The 21,516-nt window shown below is 32.1% G+C and overlaps 2 protein-coding genes across 6 annotated transcripts in view; both read right to left on the reverse strand.

Moving 5' to 3' along the window:
• The window catches only part of LOC129792707 (NAD(+) hydrolase sarm1), a 31,369-nt gene extending 17,400 nt beyond the window's left edge, over positions 1-13,969 (reverse strand). For 2 of the 5 annotated variants that reach the window (XM_055832028.1, XM_055832027.1), the window contains exon 1: positions 11,173-13,969. In XM_055832028.1, the coding sequence (XP_055688003.1) occupies positions 11,173-11,565 (393 nt within the window). In that variant the 5' untranslated portion in view covers positions 11,566-13,969. Of the gene's footprint in view, positions 1-595; positions 1,414-7,278; positions 7,981-11,172 lie in introns of those variants that run through there. The other 3 variants (XM_055832032.1, XM_055832031.1, XM_055832029.1) reach the window with 3 other exon arrangements.
• Positions 13,970-15,116: 1,147 nt separating this feature from the next.
• Positions 15,117-21,516, reverse strand: part of LOC129792711 (serine/threonine-protein kinase NLK) — a 48,640-nt gene continuing 42,240 nt past the window's right edge. Inside the window, exon 8 of the mRNA XM_055832039.1 lies at positions 15,117-20,592. Coding sequence (XP_055688014.1) covers positions 20,538-20,592 — 55 coding nt within the window. The 3' untranslated portion in view covers positions 15,117-20,537. The remainder of the gene's footprint in view (positions 20,593-21,516) is intronic.

Consider the following 21,516-nt stretch of genomic DNA (forward strand, 5'->3'; position numbering starts at 1 on the left):
TTACATCTTTTAACGAATAAGAGATATTATTTTTATTAATGTTGTGTTTATTACTTGTATCCAATATCATTACTCTCGATATAAAGATCTTTTTATAATTGACTGATTAACAACAGAACAGCATCTATTAAAAGAATTTAGCATAACACAATTTTCCCAAATATTTTCATACTTATAGGGAAAAGGAAAATACCATTAAAATGCGCATGTAAATAAAATCGAAAAAGCTAAAAAAAAATGTTAACCCGTATTTCATGATATGACCCACACCTAACTATGTATGCTTTGAAATACAAAATTAATAATTTTAATCATTTATTTGTCTTATCTTTCATTCAACTTGAATTTGTTTAAGAAGAGAGAGCTTTTCTTGACTTTTTATAAAACCTTTTTAAAAAAATTTTCTTTAGAAAAGATCACAATAAAGTCCACCCACCCCTACATTAAAAGAAATAACATCTAAATATTAATTTTCAAGAGCTCTTCAAAACTTTCTACTACACCAAACATTTAGTTAAGAAGAAACGCATAATGGGAAACTTGGACATTTGCCAAGAACTAGGAAACCACTGAATTTGTATTATGTCTCATTTACCTGTCTTGATGTGCCCATAAGTATGTTAGATCTACCCGGAGGTGGTGGATTTCGATGGACAACCATTGTGGATGAAACTCTTTTTTTTTAGGTAGTAAAGAAATTTATTAACTTGTCTGAAATTAGCACTCTTCCTCGTGGACGTCAATTGGGAAGAATTCTCAGAAGCAATTCTTCACGAAATTCTCGAGTCAAAAGATAGAACACTAAAAATACACACCAAATATTGAATCTTGTGCAAACACCGCAATTTTTTTTACTGCTTTGTATTAATGTAAATACACACAAGATACTTTTTTTGTGAAACTTTATTAAGCTTGAGAAAATTAACTCATAGAAATTTCACTAAATCACACTTAAAAGCTCACTATCAGAGCGAACCAATTGAACTGTTGCCGATGCATTTAAAGTCATTGAGTTCACCCAGAAAAAAAATTCTTGAGACTATCACTGTCTTATCAAATTTCACGGGAAAATGGAAAGTCAACGCTGGGGTATAAATTTATGGATTACAGAGGGTTGACTCTTTTATATCTGCTTCCTATTAGTAATCCAAAAAACAAATTATGTTCATTTTATCACTTATAAAATACCGTGAACGTACAATCTAATCATAAAAATTCCTTACTCTATCACAATTTCTTCGTCACAATCTTCCAATTTTCCTTTTGCACCAATTTCTTTTTGCCGGACGTGCTATTCGGGCGAGAGTTAAAATTGAACTAACTCGCCTAAGTAAAATATATCGATATGAAGAACCACTTAATATTCCCGAAACGAAGAACAAACTCTTTCTCGTGGACACTTCGGCGAGCTCTGGTGGATCGCCCATCGCGACGTGATCAACCACATACTGTGGGGAAATGAAGCGGGGAACAGAATACGATATAGCAACTGGCCCGTGCCATGAATTGAAAACACACAACATCAGTCGCGATCGTCGACAGTTGTATACATATAGCATTACACTATATATATGTTGGAGCTTTGAGCGCTTTAACCCATTTTAACATTGCGATTTTTTCTCTTTATTTGAATTACATATTCTTGAAGTTATTCTGTGAACTTTTTCATATAAATTAACGTAATTTTATTAAAATTTCCTGAGTTTGATTTTTTTTTCAACCTGACCTAACTTCAGTTTTGAACTTCTAGCTAGAATATTAGGTCCTCGTAAAATAAAGAAAAAAAATCAAAGCTGATCGTAAATTAAAAGGCCTTTTTTTCATAAGAAAGCTTTCATTGGAAATAAGCTTTTATCAATCGAAATTTACACTATAAGCTTATTTTAGCTGCAGAGTGGTGAATTAAGAGCGACTCCAACGCAATCACCATTAACCAATCTTAATCTGAATCAATCGAAATAAAGCTTATTGCGAAGTAATATCATTAAATCATTAAAAAAAGATTAATTTATTGTTATATTTAATGTCTAGAAATAAAATTCGCATTTAGACTATAACCTAATACAATAAATTAATTAATTTAAAAGGTAAAATATTTCCAAGTTATAAAGGATCCATTTTAGAGCTTGATATAATTTCACAATCAAAATAGATTCAAGCTTCCTACATTTTGAGCTTTTCTGCATCAAAAAAGCTTTCAAAATCTCACTTCATCTACCACACTGTAGATTTTTAGTTAGAAATCTTGAAAGTCTCTTTAAAATTAAAAGTTTGTCCCTAATTATCTTGTTAATTAAAACAAACCAAATATGAATAAAGTGATTGCATTTCATAAGCAATTGACTTTGTTGTAAATTGACACTCTGACGCTGAAGGCGACAAATGGTAAAATATGGCACTGGAGTGTTATTTATTATTGAATCATAAGCAGTTGGTTGGGTGAGAACATTAACCTTTCGAACTAAATTTGTTATTCGAGACACACATTTTCCAACAATTTTTTTTGCCACTCTTTTCACAGATGTAATATACCAATTAATTGAGGGAATATATCACTTTAATTGTTGCTCCAATTTCTCCAGTCACACTTTTCAATTAGAGCCCTTGTGTTTGTGCACCAATCCCTCTTCTATGGGTGCATTGAAAATCACGAGGCGACGCACAGACGGTGCAGTGAAGCTTTGAGAAAATTAATTTATTTATGATTCCCTTTTAAGGAATGGAAAATTAAGCAAGTGCTTTGAGCAGAATGAAAGAGACAGTTGATCTTGAAATATTTATTTTTTCTTAATGTTTCTTAAGCTAATATTTTCAGTAACTCCTTCAAGAGTCTCACACTTATTATGTATGTACGTACATATAGAGATGATTTACGATGTCTCATTGGGAAACGAGCAAAGTTGTAATCTGCGTGAGAGCAAATCAAGTAAATTCTAATAGGAGAACGTCTGACTCTTACGACTAAATCAACTTTTCACACTCACAGGGACGAATTTTGGGGAGGAATCTACTTGAGTTGTGTGTTACAACCATTAAATGATTGTGCGAATAAAGTGCCTCTCTGGAGGAAAAGTCTAGACGTGCGGTGAAAGTCGATACAAGAGCGGAAATAGCAGGAGTTCATTCATACAAAATGTTTCTCTTGAGGATGAGAGTGCGAATATAATAGCACTGCACTGCCTTAAAATTTAATTGAAAATTCCTTTTGATACCACAAACAGAAAGAAAAAGAAAAAAATAATAAATAAAACAGATGAAGACCTCTGGGATGAAAATAAGGTCCAGCCAGAGTATGGCACAAAAGACGAATGAGGCAGTTAAAAGAATGCACGAGGCGCGTCTTTGGGGCTGGACAGAAGTACCTCTGTTCAATCCGGTCATCGAACCATGGACTCCTCATTTCATATGGACTCCACCATATGTGTGACAAAACAATGTGTATATGAATTATTTTATGGACTTCACCACATTCGGGAGTGGCTGTAAAATGCAAATGTTCTGGCGACACCAATTTTTTTCTCCTTTTGCGCGTTTAACATTGCGTCAAAGTGTGGAACTTGTCGCATTTCGCTATGAAAATGATATTATTTGTGTATTATTGTAATTAGGCAACATTTCACATTAACGTCATTAAATATATACATCGTAGGTAAATATGTTTGGTATTTTTGGCCACAAAAAAACCAAAAATGTCATATAAAGCATTTTTTTGCAATAAATTGAATCGTTTTAATTGTGAGGTTTTTCTAGAAATTTCATATTAAATCAATAATGGGTTACCACACAAATTGTTATGGCAGGATTATGCATAAAGTGCCATGTTCAAGTCACAAACCATCAATATATGATAACTGCCACTGAATAAGTGGACGGTCAGTGAGTCAGTAGAATCACATACAATGTGAAAGACAATAAAATATATATTTTTATGGGAGTTTTCGGAAAAGCAGTTATGGGGAGGAAAAATGACATTTTTCACGAATTTTCAGAGAAAAATTTTTCAACGCAGGAATTTATTTTAGTTTAAGTAAAAACTTTGAAAATTTTTAATAAATTTATGAAGGAAATTTTCTATTGCAGCATAAATCTTACGTAAAAAATAGGTAAATAAGTATGTATGTAATGTAGGTATATAGACAAAAATTATTTAAGGAAAATATCTATCTCATTGGATAATATTATAATTTGAGCTTTTCCTACAGCCCTTATCTTACATTACTAACCGCGATTTCCTGTTTGAAACATCTTTTAGGAATATTTTAAGCTTCAACGTAACTTTACTTCTACTCACTAATCTATTAAGAACTTGAATTGACTGAATAAAAAAATTATCCATTTATTTATTTTTTCTTGAACTATTAAATTAAATACTTAATGCATCAGACCAGCTAATAGCTTTTTTACAGTCATCTCATACATTTAGTTTCCAATAAAACTACCTATTTATGATGGCAACAATGGCGCCAAGAAAATCACCAAAATTTATATAAATTGATACGATCGAATCTAAGAAGAGGTTGCATTTCCAAGAAGGAGACATTAAAATGAGAGTTTGGCAAATAAAATCAATTAATACTTCTCAGCGGCTCCTAAAAGAGCTCAATTGGGATTGTATTCTTTTATACATAAACCAGACATTACCATTTAATCAAATAACATTAATAAATGAATTCTATTCAAATCCACTTCTGCTGGAGAATGAGCTTTTCTTCTTTTCTCGCTTTACTCCAAGATCTATTTCTTGTTGAACATATACGATAGTTTAGCATATTGACAATTCCGCGTGTTCGCTATCAATGGAAATTCCTTTTTCCTTTCTCGTCTTTTATTTTGCACTATACGTTACTGATGTTCTTAATTTATGCATTTCTGCGTGTCTCTGTTGCCTTTTCCGAGCACACCGTGAAAATTGTAAGACGTGATGTTTTCGCCACAGTTGAGACGCGGCTCGAGAATCTTGGCGCCAAATGCCACACATCAAAATTAGAGACATTTTTCTTATGCCATTCTCTTGCACTTATTACATTTTCTTTTTTTTTTGACTCATTGCAGCAGAAAGAAACATTAATTGTGTGAAATTGTCTTGAATGAAAGATTTTTCCTTCTTTAAAATGAATATTTTTGCCGACAAGTACTCAAGTTAAGCACTCAAGTTAAGCACTCAAGTTAACCCACCTACAACGATTTTTTTCTCAAAGGAAAATGTTATTTTCATTTAAGCTGCGTTTCATAGCACAGTTAAGAAAAATACACCCATAAAAATCGCATTGAACAGCGATCAAATCTCAAATTTATGTAAACGAACAATTCCTGGGAATCGCGGGTGTTCCTTTCTTCTTTAACCAGCAACACCACAGTCCCAATAAATATAAGATAAAGGAGCCCATGCAGCTCCCAAGGGCGAAGTACCTAATTGAAGGAAACGCAGAAAACAATTTTAACCCACCCAGTCTTGTAGGGAATCAAAAAAGGATAAAGAATTGCCAAAAATATTCACCATTTTCCACTGGGGTCACAACGAAAAAAGGCAATAAAGTTTTGTAAAAATTCAAAAAAAATTGGCCGCCATTCGCCATTTTGTTCATTTCAATGCATGAAGCATATGTTTCAATGCTTCGTCAATATGAGCTTGTCGATGACAGTTTGACATTTCATTTATTTTTGGGAGAAAATAAAAAAAAAATTGCGTATTTTTTTGTTTAATTATCGTGGTAAATGTGTTTTACGTGTTGTTCAAGAGTGATTTTTATATTTGAATACCTGAAAAAAGTCTTGGGAAAGGTGGTGCCAAGAAAAATCGTAAGGTTTTGCGTGACAACATCCAGGGAATCACAAAACCAGCAATCCATCGTCTTGTCCGTCGTGGTAGTGTGAAACGCAAAGGATTCCAGCGCAGAGGATCTCTCAATTCGTGAAAAAGCCATTTTCAAGACGATCCACGACCAATATTTTTGGATTGCTTTGTTTTGTAACGAGAGATGTGCTCGCTGAGACGGTCACAAGCTGGGAGGGAATTCATCCTTCAGGTATTCAGATATAAAAATCACTCTTGAACAACACGTAAAACACATTTACCACGATAATTAAACTAAAAAATATGCAATTTTTTTTATTTTCTCCCAAAAAAAATGAATTAAATGTCAAACTCCCATCGACAAGCTCATGACGAAGCATTGAAACATATGCTTAATGCATTGAAATGAACAAAATGGCGAATGGCGGCCAATTTTTTTTGAATTTTTACAAAACTTTATTGCCTTTTTTCGTTGTGACCCCAGTGGAAAATGGTGAATATTTTTGGCGATTCTTTATCCTTTTTTGATTCCCTACAAGACTGGGTGGGTTAAAATTGTTTTCTGCGTTTCCTTCAATTAGGTACTTTGCCCTTGGGAGCTGCATGGGCTCCTTTACATTTTGACGTGAAACTCCTTAAGCCTACATGTACGTAGTATAGTGCAGATTTTTTTAACGATCTCACACCCGAAAAAGCCCTAATCTCGTTATTTATGCGAATGCAGTAAAATTCGAGACATCACAAATGATTAGAATGGATACCACAGTAGGACCAAAATTGCGTGAAAATATGTACGTATGTAATAAACCATAAAAACCCCCAAAATGTGTATACCGCAAAACTCTTTATGTCTCGCGTCTTCTCTCAGAATGTTTATCCACGTTTCTGAACCATTTCACCGTATACTTCTCGTGTTATTTCCCGACCAATGCATATAGTTGTGTTTTTCGTGTGATTTCAAGGAAGGCATATTTGTACTTTGTGGGTGTAGAATTGCGAGTTAAATATTTGTTAAACAATAAACCTCGTTTTGAGTGTTTTTTTGTCTTATTTTTGCACATCATTTTGATGGAAAGAAACTTTTTGAGCAGCGCCAGTCCTAATTTGTAATTTTCCCAAAAATGCCTAAAATATGTAGAGCCGTGAAAAAGCTATGAAAATATATAGTAAGAGATGATAAGGGATTGTGAAACTTTAATTTAATTATTTTATATTAATGCGTCCCTTTATTTTTGCAATGATAAGCCCCCTTATGAAAACGCAATGACTTTAAAATGTGAAGAAAAGCACGTTAATGACATTTTTATAGGAGCGTGTCACCGCATCAGTATAAAAGTAAAAACGGATAACAATTGATTGTGAAGCGACAACTTAGCACCTGGCTTAAAGGTAACCTTCCACCATCTAATAAATCAATTGAGGTGGAAGGCGCATAACGTGTCTTCTAACGATGGAATTAGCAATTAAAATGAATAATCTCATACAGTGTCATTATACAGACGCCGATTGAAGAGGCTCCAATTGCTGTGGGGAGCCATTTCGGGGCTCGGTGCGGATGCCCTTCTGAATTTGTGTCGAGGAGGAGCAGTTTGCATCTTCGGGTTTTTTTTTCAAACACTTCTTTTGCTTTCACACCACTCTCTCACGACGCGGAATCTCTACATGTGAGATTGGCAATTTAGATATACGAATTTGTGTATTGTCGCTGAAAATCCAAACTGAAAAATATCCACTTAGCACAATGCAATTCATATGGAAATTTTCACTAAATACTTCGTGGTGCTGAATGGTTGAGGTTGCTTGAGGTGCTTCACGGCTGAAACACCTTCGCTATCAAATCGATAAAAGCAACAATAAAAAACAACACCACACATAAACACTCTTGATCACGATGATCGTCTTCGATCACAACTGCGAGTAAATAAATAATCTTCAATCGAAACTTTGGAGTGCTTTTTGTTATCAACTCTAATTGCTAAGAATGTCTTGTCACTGTTTCATATCTTTTTTTTGCGATTCGGACCAAAGGTTACAAAAAAATCACCCAAATTTCACAAAATAAAGATCACAAAATTGTTCCAAAAAATATATATCTTATACACAATTTTCTCTCAATTGAGGCAATAATATTGCAAAGTGTCTTCTTTAGGTAAATGAAAGTGATATTTTACGCGCGCTATAGCATCACTAAGATGTTCTTCATGCGACTAAAGCTATCGCCTCGATGAATGTCCAGAGAAACCGATGGTGATCGTGTGAGAAGGGGTTTTCTTCTCTGTGTATTTTTACACGATAAGATTTTGCGAGCCAGAGTCTCCACAAATACTTTAAAAGAAGCTCTCAGCCGGAAATATCAAAAATTCTCCACGAGGTATGTATATTTTGTGCCGTCGTGAAGGAGAAAAATCATCAAAATCCATTAAAATATGAGCAGTCGTGCTGAGAAATTAAGTTTTCATTTATATGAATAAAATTTTGGTATTACAAAATAATCTTATAGCGAGGCTCCACCTTCGTGGAGAACGTAATTCAAAATCTACAAAATAAACTTAAAAATAAAGAATTATGTAAAAAAAAATCTGAATTTTAAAGAAAAAAATTCAAATCTGTTGATAACTTACAACTTAACAAACGATTAGGTTGTTGTGGAATAAATCTTTTAAAAAATTAAGTTTTCCGCACATCATTCGGGAAAACTAAAATTATTCTAAAAGAACATCAAAATGCAACATTTTGTATTTGTATTTATGTATGTACTAGAGCGCGAATGAACAATTTACCTTTTGTGACTAGCTTTCGAAATAAAATGATTTTTTTTGCTGCACACCCCTGAGGAATTTGAAGAAAATTGATAAAGCTCTTTATGTCTGTTTGCAAGATTATGATGTGAAACGCAAGTCCTACAAGCTTTTTCTACATTTTTGTGAATTTGTATTAAGCTGTGAGTAAATGAATAGTTGCGTATTTCTTTTGAGTTGTCCTTTTCAAGAATTTTCCTTTTTTTGGGAATCTGTATAGGAAGATTTATGTTTCACATTAGAATATGCCTACAACAAAGTTATTTTTTAAGCGATCTCCATTATGTTTATGTAAATACGCTAAATAACATTCTTGAGGTTCAATTCATGTTTAGTTCAGCACAAGTTCACTGAAGATTGTGTATAATATGTCTAAAATTAGTAACCATTTTGTAATGCAAAACATTCTTTCGCCTTCTTTTATAGTCTTTTCCCAACTTCCAATGATAAAAGAGAAAAATAAATTTTATTTTTACCTTACTACCTTCACCAATGGGGGGTTGATTGTGGTTTTCTGCAATTGAATTAATTTTATCCTGTGACTTGGAGTGATCTTTCGAATTTCTTGGAGTTTTCAAATAATTCCCAGGAATTGATGTCACATTGTTGGTCACATCATTGCGATTGCATAAACTCTCACGATTTCCCATGTCTTGAATGAAAATTTTCACCATTTCACAAGGACCACATCACAACCACGACAAATTCCTTTTGAAAAAAAAATCTCTGTGCGATCGCGATAAGTTCGGCGAAGAAACTGATCTCTCAACAGTAGGTAGACTCCACGAGAGACCTTCCGTCTTCTAATTGAAGGTGTGAAGTAATCTTTTTTTTTATTTTGGGTGAAAAAAGCAACGTGTAAACAAAATTGTCTAAAAGCCAAAGGATCACGTGTCTCGTCGGTGAGTTCCCAAACTCAACTACGACCGAGTGTCGGAGAGTGATCCTACATTGGCCAAAAGTTTGATCATCAAATTTATATATATATTGCACACAAAAAATGTCTCATGTTTTTTCTATTCATTCTCAAATTTTCATAATGTGTGTGAATGGTGGTGGATCGATTTGTGCTGAGGAATAGCAATTTGCCAGTGACCTCATGAAAATTGCTGATTATTTTGAATTTCAAGCACGATCGCCGAACATTTGTGACTCGACAGAACGCAAAACTGACGTATATATATATGATAAATTTTCTCTTGTACACAGAGCACACCCGTATGGGTGCAAGAAGCAAGAATTTTCCCAGAAATTTTCTCCTCAAAATAATTCTACATGATGGGCGATTAAAACTTAATGATCTCTAATGTGGCCTGTTTGATTTACAATACTGGGAGATCACAGCCGAGGAAGATCATCCGACATTTCGCGCAACGCAAAATTGAACAGGAATTCCCGTGGGTTATTGCTCAAATAAATCATACACTTCCTACATTAAAGAGATTATTTTTCAATAAAACTCCTCGGCCAGATGAGAGAGAGAAACTGATCTACTCGCGCGGTGACGTGATCACAAATATTTTCAATAATTCAAATACAACCAAAAGCTACAATTTTCTTAATACGTGATAAAATAACAACAAAAAGGCACATCTAATAATTTGTGAGAATGCCGCAAATGTGAGTCATTTTTGTGGATCTTTTTAAGAATTTCAGGTGGATCTCTCCGGTTTTTATTTTATTCTACCATGTCATGCAGATCATGACGCATTGAATATCTTACAAACTGGATAAAGAATGTAGTGCTCAATTAATGAGATATTACGCGAAAATTGTTTTATAGTGAAATTATTAATGTAAATGAACTCTGTGGGTGCTGATTTCAACATCAGAGATTTCAAGAACACCAAGTTCAATTTAAACGACTTATAAGAAGGCTTTTTTGTATGGGAGACTGGGGTTGTTTTAGTCATACAAGGGCATGGAAAAGCTTAAAGAAAGAATATTATGTATTACTGGTTATTAAAATTATTCTTATTTATATTTTCCTCACGTGAGCTTTAACGTTTACACAAAATTATATTTTTTTTAATGTTGTAATTAGCGAAACTCTTGCTGAGTTTCCTTATTTTCTCGTGAATTAAAAGTTTGACGTTTCTTGATCTCTCTCAATTTACAAACAATCTGATTGATCAATTTTTGATCAACTGATTGATAAAAAATTGAGCAATCAGTCTGATTGATCAACAGTAGGTCAACTATGCGGACCTACATTGACTCAAAATTGAGCTTAATAGTTGATCATTTTTTGGTCAAAATTTGTATATTGTTGGGTACATAATTAAAATAAAAGTAATAATTAAAATAAAAGAAAGCTCTAAAATACATCAAAAAATGTCTTCAAAAGGATAAATAAAAAAAATCATAACCCTTTAGTAAGAATACTTCTCAATAGTCCACTTTAACCGCTTACAAAAAAATCCAAATTAATAAAATTCCTAATTATTAAAATTCTTTTTTTTTCTCATAAATCTGAGATTCATATTGAAAAGAGTCTCTTCAGAAAGGGGGAAATAAAATGTGGTTTTAAGAGTATATCAAATGAATGTGGTAGAGATGTATTGGATACAGTCAACTCACCTCATCGGCGGCTGCTGAGAAGCTAACAAAGCGCGGGAAGGAGCGTGGGCTGCCTCTGGCGCCCGGCGAAGATCCCGCGGAGGAAACACTAACGACATCCGCCGTATGGACTGGCGTCACGGGTGTCTGGTGGCCAGTTCTAACAGCAATCGGGGGGCTACTGACAAAAGGTCCACTTTCGGAATTCTCTTGCGGAAGAGCCGTTCGTGCTATTCTACCAGTTGGCATCCGATGGGGGCTACCGGATGCAGTAGCTGACATTGGTTGATGTGTTGCTGTGGATTGGAGTTTGGGAATTGATAGCTTAAGGAGACGCCTGGCAGCTTGCTTGCGTGCCGGTGATATATCCGACGGCGCCTCGTAGCCGGCAATTGGAGATCCACTGCCGGACATGCTGGTAAATATTTTATGATGATTCTATCTATAACCAATCACGATATGCAAATATTGTCACACAGTGTAGATCCTTCCTCTTTTTTTTCTCGATGTATCCAAACACCGATCACTTTTCTTTGTTCCGAACGCACTTTTGAACGATCATAAGCATAACAGAGATGTGGGCCAACGATTTCCGAAGCCCACACACTGAAGATGCGATCATGTGATCCTACCCGGTGTGTGTGGGGATCAGCTTGGGGTCTCAAGATCGTCACAAAAAAGAGTGAGGATGTCGCAAGATGGTTGTGGCCCAGTGTGACGACTTTCTCTCGTACAGACACCCACACGCACAAATCACGTCACACGATCACGATCGCGACAGACCTGCATATGGCGGACTTTGCGCGATCAAATGAATAAATATTTATGAAAGTGAATTTTATTTTTAATCCACCATATACAACACATTTAACCACATTTTAGACAATTTTAATGGTAAATTATCTTTCCTTCAATTAGTTTCTCGCAATATAATTTCATGTGATCTTGAAAAAAGATCTTGCGCACAAGATCACACTGCACACTTTCCAACACCCAGATTCTCTCCTGGCGGCAATCAAAAAGGGTAATCTGGGGGGGAAGACAAGGGCAATAGTAGCCCCTCAAGGCACCATATGAACAACAATTTAGTTATTAAATTGTCCCCACACTACTGATTGCTTTTGAGGTCAGACACTACCGTGGAGAGACGCGTAGAATGCCCGAAAAAAATGCGCAAACCTCAGCAAAATTGCACCATTTTGCACGACACAATGTATTAAATGCAGTAAGTGCAGTGAATGAAAATAAATTCTTGAAAATAAATTTCTGCACTCAATGTACGAGTAGCAGCTGCTACATCGATCTCCGGCGAGTGTCTCTTCCAACTGAGAGAACGGTGCGGAGTTGTGGAACCGCCAACGAGGGAATTTGAAATTCAATTCAAGGGGATACCAACTTCCACGAATAACGCGATCAGCTCTTGGATTATTTAAGCGCGATAAATTGAATGAATTTTCACGTTAACTCACCCCTCGAATATGATATTTTTGCATGTGTGCAATGCCACCACATGTTAGTCAAGTCACGCATAGTGATCGTACTGATCGCAGCATGACAACCAGCACGAGGTTTCTACAATCACACCATTCGGACAAAATACACGATCATCACACACATTCGCACGAACCCATCACGCAGAGTGAATGTGCGTGATGCTGCAATTTCACGATCGCACTTCCCATTGTTTACACGATGGCATATGATCGCGAAAATTGGGACAAATGGGCGTAATTCCGCAGAACCATAATATTGATCATGCGCTGCGTTGAGATTTATGTTAATTCATTGAAACAAGTGCGTCTTGTCAGCAAATTCTCATTCCTTTTGCTCTACTTCACGACACAACACAACATCTGTAGGCTGTCTCGTGGAAGTAATTTGTCACAATCAGTATTACATTCGAAGATGTTTCACGCAAAATGCCTGTAATTTGGCAGCTTAACAAAGACCATCCAACAGGGAAAGCATAAAGTCGTGATTTCATAAGGAAAATGCGAATTTTAGAATGAAAGATCGTGCGCCTCATCTGTGAAACTTTAAACGAGGTCAAAGTATTTTTTCCATTAAGGAGAATTTAATGCGAAGCAAGTTCAAGTTTAGAAGTTAAATTGAATATCCCGCAATAGCATTTTGAGCTGTTGCCTCACAGAAGAATGAATGAAATGAAGATCATTCACCTTTCAATTACCATTTGAAGTTTAATTTTAAAAAAAATCCTAATAATAATTTTTAATAAAAATCTATATTATTTTGACCTCATCTCCTGACTGATTTGAATTCATTAGTTACCAGAGCTTAGTTTTTACTGGACGAAAGTATCTCCTAAACTTTTTAGACTTTTATTTTAGGTTGCCATTGAATCACTAAAAAAAACGAATATATTGCAAAAACGATAAGATTTTTCCGTAATTACGGAACCACTTTAGTTTCTTGGTTAATTTTTCGTCCCGAAGTGATATTATGGAAGTTTTTGAATATTTTAAACACTTCCACACTGAAATTTTATTTTCCATTATTTCACTTCTCGGAATATGCAGAAAATTAAACAGGATCCACTCTGAGATACTTACTCAAGATCTAAATTGATGTTTTTTTCTGGAAATTAAATATTTCTCGAAAACGACAAACTCAAAAAAATTAAAAGGTAGTTCTAAGATCTAAGAAAAGGTGCTCTTTTTGAACCTAAAAAAGATTTGAACTATGTGCGAATATTTAGAGCTTAACCCTTAAGGGATCGAGGTTTCTAGCCTCAAAACTTTAACCCTAATTCTCTCGTAAAAAGAAAATGTTTTTTTTTTTCATGAAAATTTAAATAGATTTCAAGTCTAGGTATTGGGCCTTATTCAGCGACCAAGAAACCCTTGAAATCTTTGAATTTTGTACTGAAATTTCAAGATTTCAATGGAATTTCAAAGGTTTCTTGGTCGCTGAATAAGGCCTATTATCTAGATTATTAGAATATCTCTTGCCAACGTTTTATAATTTCTCTCGCCAAACGTTGTCCAAAAGCTTCCAAAGAAAAGTTTCCTCACAAAAAAAAGCATATTTGTTGTTCTCCTACGATTATTATTTTTACTGTTTTTTTTTTTGCTTGTGTTTTCAAACTCTAATTGCTAATTATACAATTTCTTTTTACTCTTTTTTGTTAATTCTATAAGGTAAATATATATATTTTATGCTATTTACAGACTTTTATATATAATTTTCATTTTATCTCAAGTAATTGTGCTTTCCATTGATTTTACACTGAATTTCTGAATATATTCATATTGATTTTTTTTCTTCTTGTCAATATATAACTGGGAAAAGGTTTTCATTTTGAAAATTCTACAAATTTGTGAAATTCGTGTGGATTTTTCTTTTATTTTTTTTTATTTTTTGGAAAACATCGAGAAAAGGCGTTTGGTTTTTTGGTGCTTTATCAGTTTATGCTTTAAATTTTTTTTTATTTCCATTGGAGACACTATAAAACGAATTTGGGAGGGAAGTGGAAGGGATTGTTAGGAAGGATATTTAGGGAAAAGATAATATTGAGGTATTATAAAAAAAGGAACTTCTGAAACCGAATATTTCTTGTCACTGGGAAGGGAATTTCTTGCATGATTAATGTTTTAAAATTCTTTTTTTTTTGTTATTATTAAAAAGCGATTTGTCTTTTTTATATTCATGGGAAGATTGTGTCTCTTTTATAAATATTTCATCAGGTTTACAAACACACACACAGTTTACATGAAGGTTCTAGTTTTTAGATTATTTAGGATGTTGTAGTGAGATGATGTTTTTTTCTTTAATAGTTTCTTGCCATTATAAGTATGAATGCTGTGGGATGCTGAGAGAATATGAGATTTTTCTTTTTTTAAATTAATTTCCTTCTATTTATCAAATACACTATCACACACTGGGAAAAAAACTATACATGGAGGACAATTATTATCATCTTAAGTGACTAAGAGTGAAGTAATTAGTGTTTTTCTTTTTTTTCTTATGCAGCACAGGTATGCATTACACAACTTTTTTTGTCTCATATATACTTCTCCCTCGTTACGTCATTTTATTCATTTTTTCTTATTTTTTTGCCTCTCTATAATATTTACGTGTTCTATTTACTTATTTAGCCATGTATTAACAATTAAATGCTTCATCTGGATTAAGAAATTCAATTAATGAATCCTATATTTACAGTTAAGATTGTTATCATATTTTTGAATTTGAATGAGTGTTTCCGTCGAAAAGCCTACCCCTGGGCGATTTTCTTCCTTTCCTACAATTCTCAAACTTCACAAACACCTTTAATTTTCACTACATAAGCGTAAAAAAATTGTTTATAAAAAAAATGCTATATAAGAGAAATTAGAGAAAATCTTCATTGAAATAAAAAAAATAAATTTTCTATATGTGCAAGGTTTATTTTATAGAGACTTATATATGTATATATACCTTTTAAAACTCCACTACATCTTTTTTTTGTTTCTCATACATTTTGCGAATTTCATATACAAAAATATATTGTACTGGGAGGGATGGAAAAAATTACAGAGATTTATTACACAGCAAATTAAATTGTGAAAATGCCCTTTTTGGCATTCAATTACATATTTAATTTTCCATAATTTCCTCTTTTTTTTTAACTCTCCAACACCTAGAATTTCTTACGTCTCCTCTTTTTTTTCTCTATTGGTCACAAAAATAGACTTTTCTACCATTTCACACCAACTATATGCTCCCAAATGCTCCCTCACTAAATTCCTATATATTTATACCAAAATAATATGTGTTTAATAGAGAAATCAATGTGGTGGCTTGTCAAATCTCTGCAAAGAGATGCATTTTTTTTGACGAAATATATTTCTTTTATTTATATACACACAGTTGCACACAAAGAATTTAGAAAATTCTAATTAAAAAAAATAAACTGACTAAAATTATAAATTCTATCTATACAGCGTGTTCATTTGGGAAGGATTCCCCATTTTTTTATACACAAAACTGACCCCCCGTAATACTGTTTCACAGAAAAAAGAAGAAGAACATACACAAAAAATACATTGTGCACCTCATTCCCTAAATTTTCAACCCTTCCCCATGCACTGGCATCGAAAATCTCCTCCAAAGAGACATATTGGCAGGAAAAAAAGTATTTTGTGTGAAAAATTCTACGGAAAAAAAATGGAAAAGAATGTTTTATGGAATTGGATTTTTATTAAGTACCTTTTCTAGGAAAGCTGACAAGCAAATGAATAAAATATTTCAGTTGAAAACACGTTTAATGTAAAAGTTTTCTCTTTTTTGTTTTAGTTGGTGACAAAAAAAAACGAAATTTAATATTTCATGGTCTAATTATCGATTTTGTTGTGAAAAGTTCTTTTTGGTTAAAGGAATTTATTCGTTTCTATATGAAAATAAAAACTTATGATGAAATAATCAGGACACGCGTAATCGTGTACAGGATTACAAAAAAAAAAGAAATTGCCAAAGAAATTTTTCATTTTCCACAGGGATCAAATAGAAGAATCCGTTAAAAATTTGCTCAAAAATTATATAAAGTGACGTCATGAGAATGTTTTTCTTGTCCCCTTCAATGCATGAAGCATAAAAAAATACTTTGTCAAAAATGATCAAAGCATTAGCGTTAATATTTTGTGGATTCAAAGAGACAAAAAAAAAACACAAAAATGACGTCATTCTTTGTATTTTTGAGCAAATTTTTACTCACTTGTTCCAACTGATTCCAGTTGAAAATGGTAATTCCCCTAGGCGATTTCTTATTCTTTTTTGATCTTCTAAAACATTACGGGTGTCTCAATTGCTTCCTTGTATGAGAATTTACCCCATATGAAACGCATATACTCCTTTATGAACAACTAAAAAAAACTCATTGCTTTATCAGCCAACATATATTTAATTTCATAGAAAATTTTTCACTAAAACATTATAAAAACTGGTTTAGAAACATTGAAAGGAAACGTGATAGAAGATTGGAAATATTTCAAAAAAATATAGTTTTCTGATCAAATTGATGATCAAATTGAGAATATATTTTCCTAATATATTGAAATAATGGCAGTTATAAGAATATTTTTTGTGTGAAAGTATGTAATGTATTTTAAACAAACCATAATATTTACATTGAAGGAAATTTATATAAAATAAATCTATTGGAGGAAAGGTGATTTGAGAAAAAATATTACTAAAATATAATAGCACAAACTAAGAGACTTACATTATAGCTTACGATTCAAGATCATAAAGTAAGCCGTAGTAGTTTGTAATATCAAACTAAAGGACTCAAGTTAATCATAAAAGGGATGATCAGCATGAAATCCAAATCGAAACTAACTAAATAAATGACGAAAAAAAATCTACGTAAATTTTTATATAAATGAACTACCAAGTAGGATTTAAGAAGCAGTCCTGTTGATTCCTTAAGTTTATCCAAGTGAGATCTTTATGAAAGATTTGACAAAGTCGATGAATACATGCTTCATCATTCTCTACGTGAAATTGTGTTATAAAGCGCGTGAAAAGGATATTTATTAATTCTACCAGGAAATAAAATATATATATTTTTCTACTGAAATTTCCATTCACATCATTCAAAATATAAAAAAAGCCTAAATTAGGAAAAAAGGACACTATAAAAAAAACCTAAAATTGTGGACCCTATTATTTACACAGATTGTAATTCTATACTCATCTACATCTAAAATATATCTTCGTTTATCTCTCAAATCGCTCTCTTTCTCTCTTTTTTTTTATGTTAAGTCTAAACTTATCAGTTCTTTTTCGTTTTATTGTTTCACCCACATTCTTTTGTCTACCATCCATCGTCCCTCGAAATTTTTCTTGTTTTTTTTTGCATCATCCCTCAATGTGATTTTTCTCACTTCTTAGTCATTGTCTCTAAAACACAAAGAAAAAATTCTCTCTTTTTTATATCGAGTCAATTAACAATTTATCAGTCATTTTATTCTTTTTCTCTTTTTTTTTCAAGTTTTGTCTACTGAGGAGAACATTATTTTCTTTTTATAATAATTACATTATTTTTACGCAAAAAAGTCGTGCAGGACCTGCCTGAGTGGATTTTCCAAAATTCACATAACACAGAGTAACATTTACCACGGAAAAAATGGATTTGTTTGCATTCTATATTTTTTGAAGTTTCTCTACGAAATTCCTCTTTAGATTTCGAGATTTTTATTTTGAGACTTCAATTTAGTTTTTCTTGTTTCTTTTAAAAGAGCAAAAAAGGATACAAGAAACAGCAAGAGAAGCTTCTTCCTGGCTATAACTGTATCCTTTGCAAAATTTTTCGTTATGATTTTCATTTACATTTTTTTCTTTTTTCAGTTGTCTCTAAATTAATTTGATAAGACACGCTATTTATTTATTTAGGTACGAGATATAAGATAAACATTATACACTACCCATTAATATTATTACTTTTCTTGTATAATAATAATATTGATTATAGTTTTGTTTGTTTTCTTTCTTTTTTTGTTCTCATTGCAAATTACTCAAACAAATTACTTCTCTTGTACCTTCGCCACAAAGCGAGATTTGTTTTTCAATTTTACTTTAAAAAAAAAATGAAGATTTTTAAAACTTGTTCCAACAACATAATCTGCAGCAATAGAATATTAATCTGTTTCGTAGAATTATTGGATTAGGCGTTGAAAAAATTCTTCAAATTTCTAACAAATTCTAGAGAAGAAAAAAACATAAAATTTGACACTAGTGTGAGTCTGTAAGAAAATTTTCTTTTATATACCCGTATTGAATAAAAAATGTACCAAAAGTAAATCCAAAAAGAAACATTTGTCGGTAGTTTTTTCTTTAAAAATTGCAGTAATTGAAAAACGTCCTCACCAAATTTAATAATTTAGCTTCATTGGCTTTCATTACTTCATATCTCTGAGGTCTAACAATTAGGCAGTGTCTTTTATTATGAAAGTTTCAAACTGTTCTCTTTTTTGGGTGACATTTAAATCTATTTTCTTTCCTTTTTCTTTGACTTGCTTTTATTCTTTTAAATATTATCATGCGATAAATAAGTATTATCATGTGAATATTCTCTATAAAATGTTCATTTTCATTTAATATGCAATCTCTAGCATACACTTAATATGTTTTGTGATTGATAAATTTTACGAAATACAGATATCAATATTTTCATGTTAATCCATATATATCAACAATATACGGGAATTCTAATTTTAATTATTTATATTGCCAGTTAATATTTTTTTTTCCTTTCTTCATCTTCTTCCAATTTGAATATAAACCCACCGACGTGAGGGATATTCCTTGAGAATAATTCACTCTAGGGGAGAGCGGGGTTAATAAAGTCACTTAAGGGTTTGGAAAAAGTCTTAAATATCATATTTCTTAGCTAGATAGAACAAAATGATCTGAGAAAGAGTTGTAGGACAAGAAATATCCTAAAGAATTGAGCTATGCATTTCACTTTATCTGTTTGGGAAATATGATATTTTGAGCTTTTTCTATACCCTTAAGTGACTTTATTAGCCCCGCCCTCCCCTACAGATTGAAGCATTAACATGTTTTTTTTATTTGGTCTCTCAATAATGAGGATTTCTCTCGCTAACATTTATTAATTAATTTGCTTCTAAAATGCAATACAATACATTCTTTTTTTTTTGTTCTCCATTTATTTTTTTCAGCCAATATTCGTGAATTGTCTCGTTCATTAATAATAATAAAAAACCAGAGAAAATTGTTGCAAACACACCGTCTTCAATATTATATATCACAATATTTTATACAAATTTCTCTGTTGTCGAAACGCTACATCAATTGCTTTTTTTCATGTTTGATAATTGGCAGAAATTAATAATTAAAATCAAAATCAAAAAAGCTGCCACAAGAAATATAACCACAATTTATAAAGTTTTATTTATTTGTTTAAATTGTGGTTATCATAATTAATTTTTTAAGCTGTTTTGATATAACTTTGGGATTCTCAGTTGAAACCTCTATCTAGTTGCAATTCAGCATCAATCATTAATTTTTTTAAGATAAAGATTGAGTCATGTCTGTAATTATTTTTTATGTGGAAAAACTCACAGAGATTTTCATTTGATTTAAAATTCTATCAAAATCTCATCTACTATTAGATTGAAAGTATTGTTATAAAAGTAAAAAAATAAATTTCAAAGAATAAAAATCAATTGATGAAGATTTGAATGGAGAATAGAAAGATTGTGTGGTCTCACGTGAGGAAAGGTATAGTGTCCATTTGGCAATAATCCTGGGATGTCCTCAATATCCTTGAAATGGAATTTCCACATTTCAGATCCTCTCTCAGTCAATTGAAAGTTACATTGAAAGAGGGATGAACTTTAGGCAGCAATTGCTTCATTGTTATGTCATTCCCATTGATGAGGAGACGGTGGAAGTTCCGATGGATGAGCCACAGTAGAACTGCAAGAATGCAATTAAAACAATACTTTAGAACAATTAATTCAATATTACTAAACTTTTTAAAATAAATATATGAATTTTTACATTAAAATTATGTGCCCTAATAAAAAATCTATTTTCTTTGTAATTCTTCAAAAAAAAATCTTTAAACTCTTTTTGTTAAATCTTTTGAAAAAAAAATCTTTAAAATTAAATCTTCATAGAAGTTTAAGAAAATGTTAATATAAAAGCAGAAAAAAAGTTCCCCGTTTTAAACTTAAAGCCTCAAATATAACTTGAAACTGAATTTTTATAAAAATTAGAGAAATTCTATAATTTAAATTAATTTTTAAAAAAATTAGGTAGTTCATAATTGAACTATTTTAATCACAAACTAAACATTATTTACGTTTACTCTCATTTTAATACAAAAGTAATCAAATAAAGTTTCTCTAAAAATAAGGTAAATAAAACAGCCAAAAATATATCCAAAATTACACCTAATTATAACCAAAAATCGAATCCACAAAGCTCGCATGCAGGAATGGTCATGCACTAAAGGTCATTAATTTTCATTTTATGTGAATGTAAATAATATTAATCCCCATAATACCGTAAAAGTATTGAAATGAAAAATGAAAATAAAGTTTTCAAAAAAAAAAAACAAGGACGTGAAAAGCAAAGTTATTTACCATAGGAAAAAAGAAAGAAAGAGAAAAACATGCAAACAAAAACAACAAAATGTAAGTCGGTAACTTTCAAAGTAGAGCACCGCCTACAAAACGCAAACATTACACCAGCGAAAGAATTAAATTAATACGTTTTTTGTATAGAAATTAAAAGAAATTTAAAGAAAACAACTAATAGCTCTTTTTCTATAATTTCTTTCAAAAACAATCTCAAACTACTTTTCTTTGTTTTTCAATTGTTAATAAAGTATTTTTT

Source organism: Lutzomyia longipalpis, chromosome 3 (genome assembly GCF_024334085.1).
Source record: "Lutzomyia longipalpis isolate SR_M1_2022 chromosome 3, ASM2433408v1".
In the NCBI taxonomy this organism is placed as follows: Eukaryota; Metazoa; Arthropoda; class Insecta; order Diptera; family Psychodidae; genus Lutzomyia; species Lutzomyia longipalpis.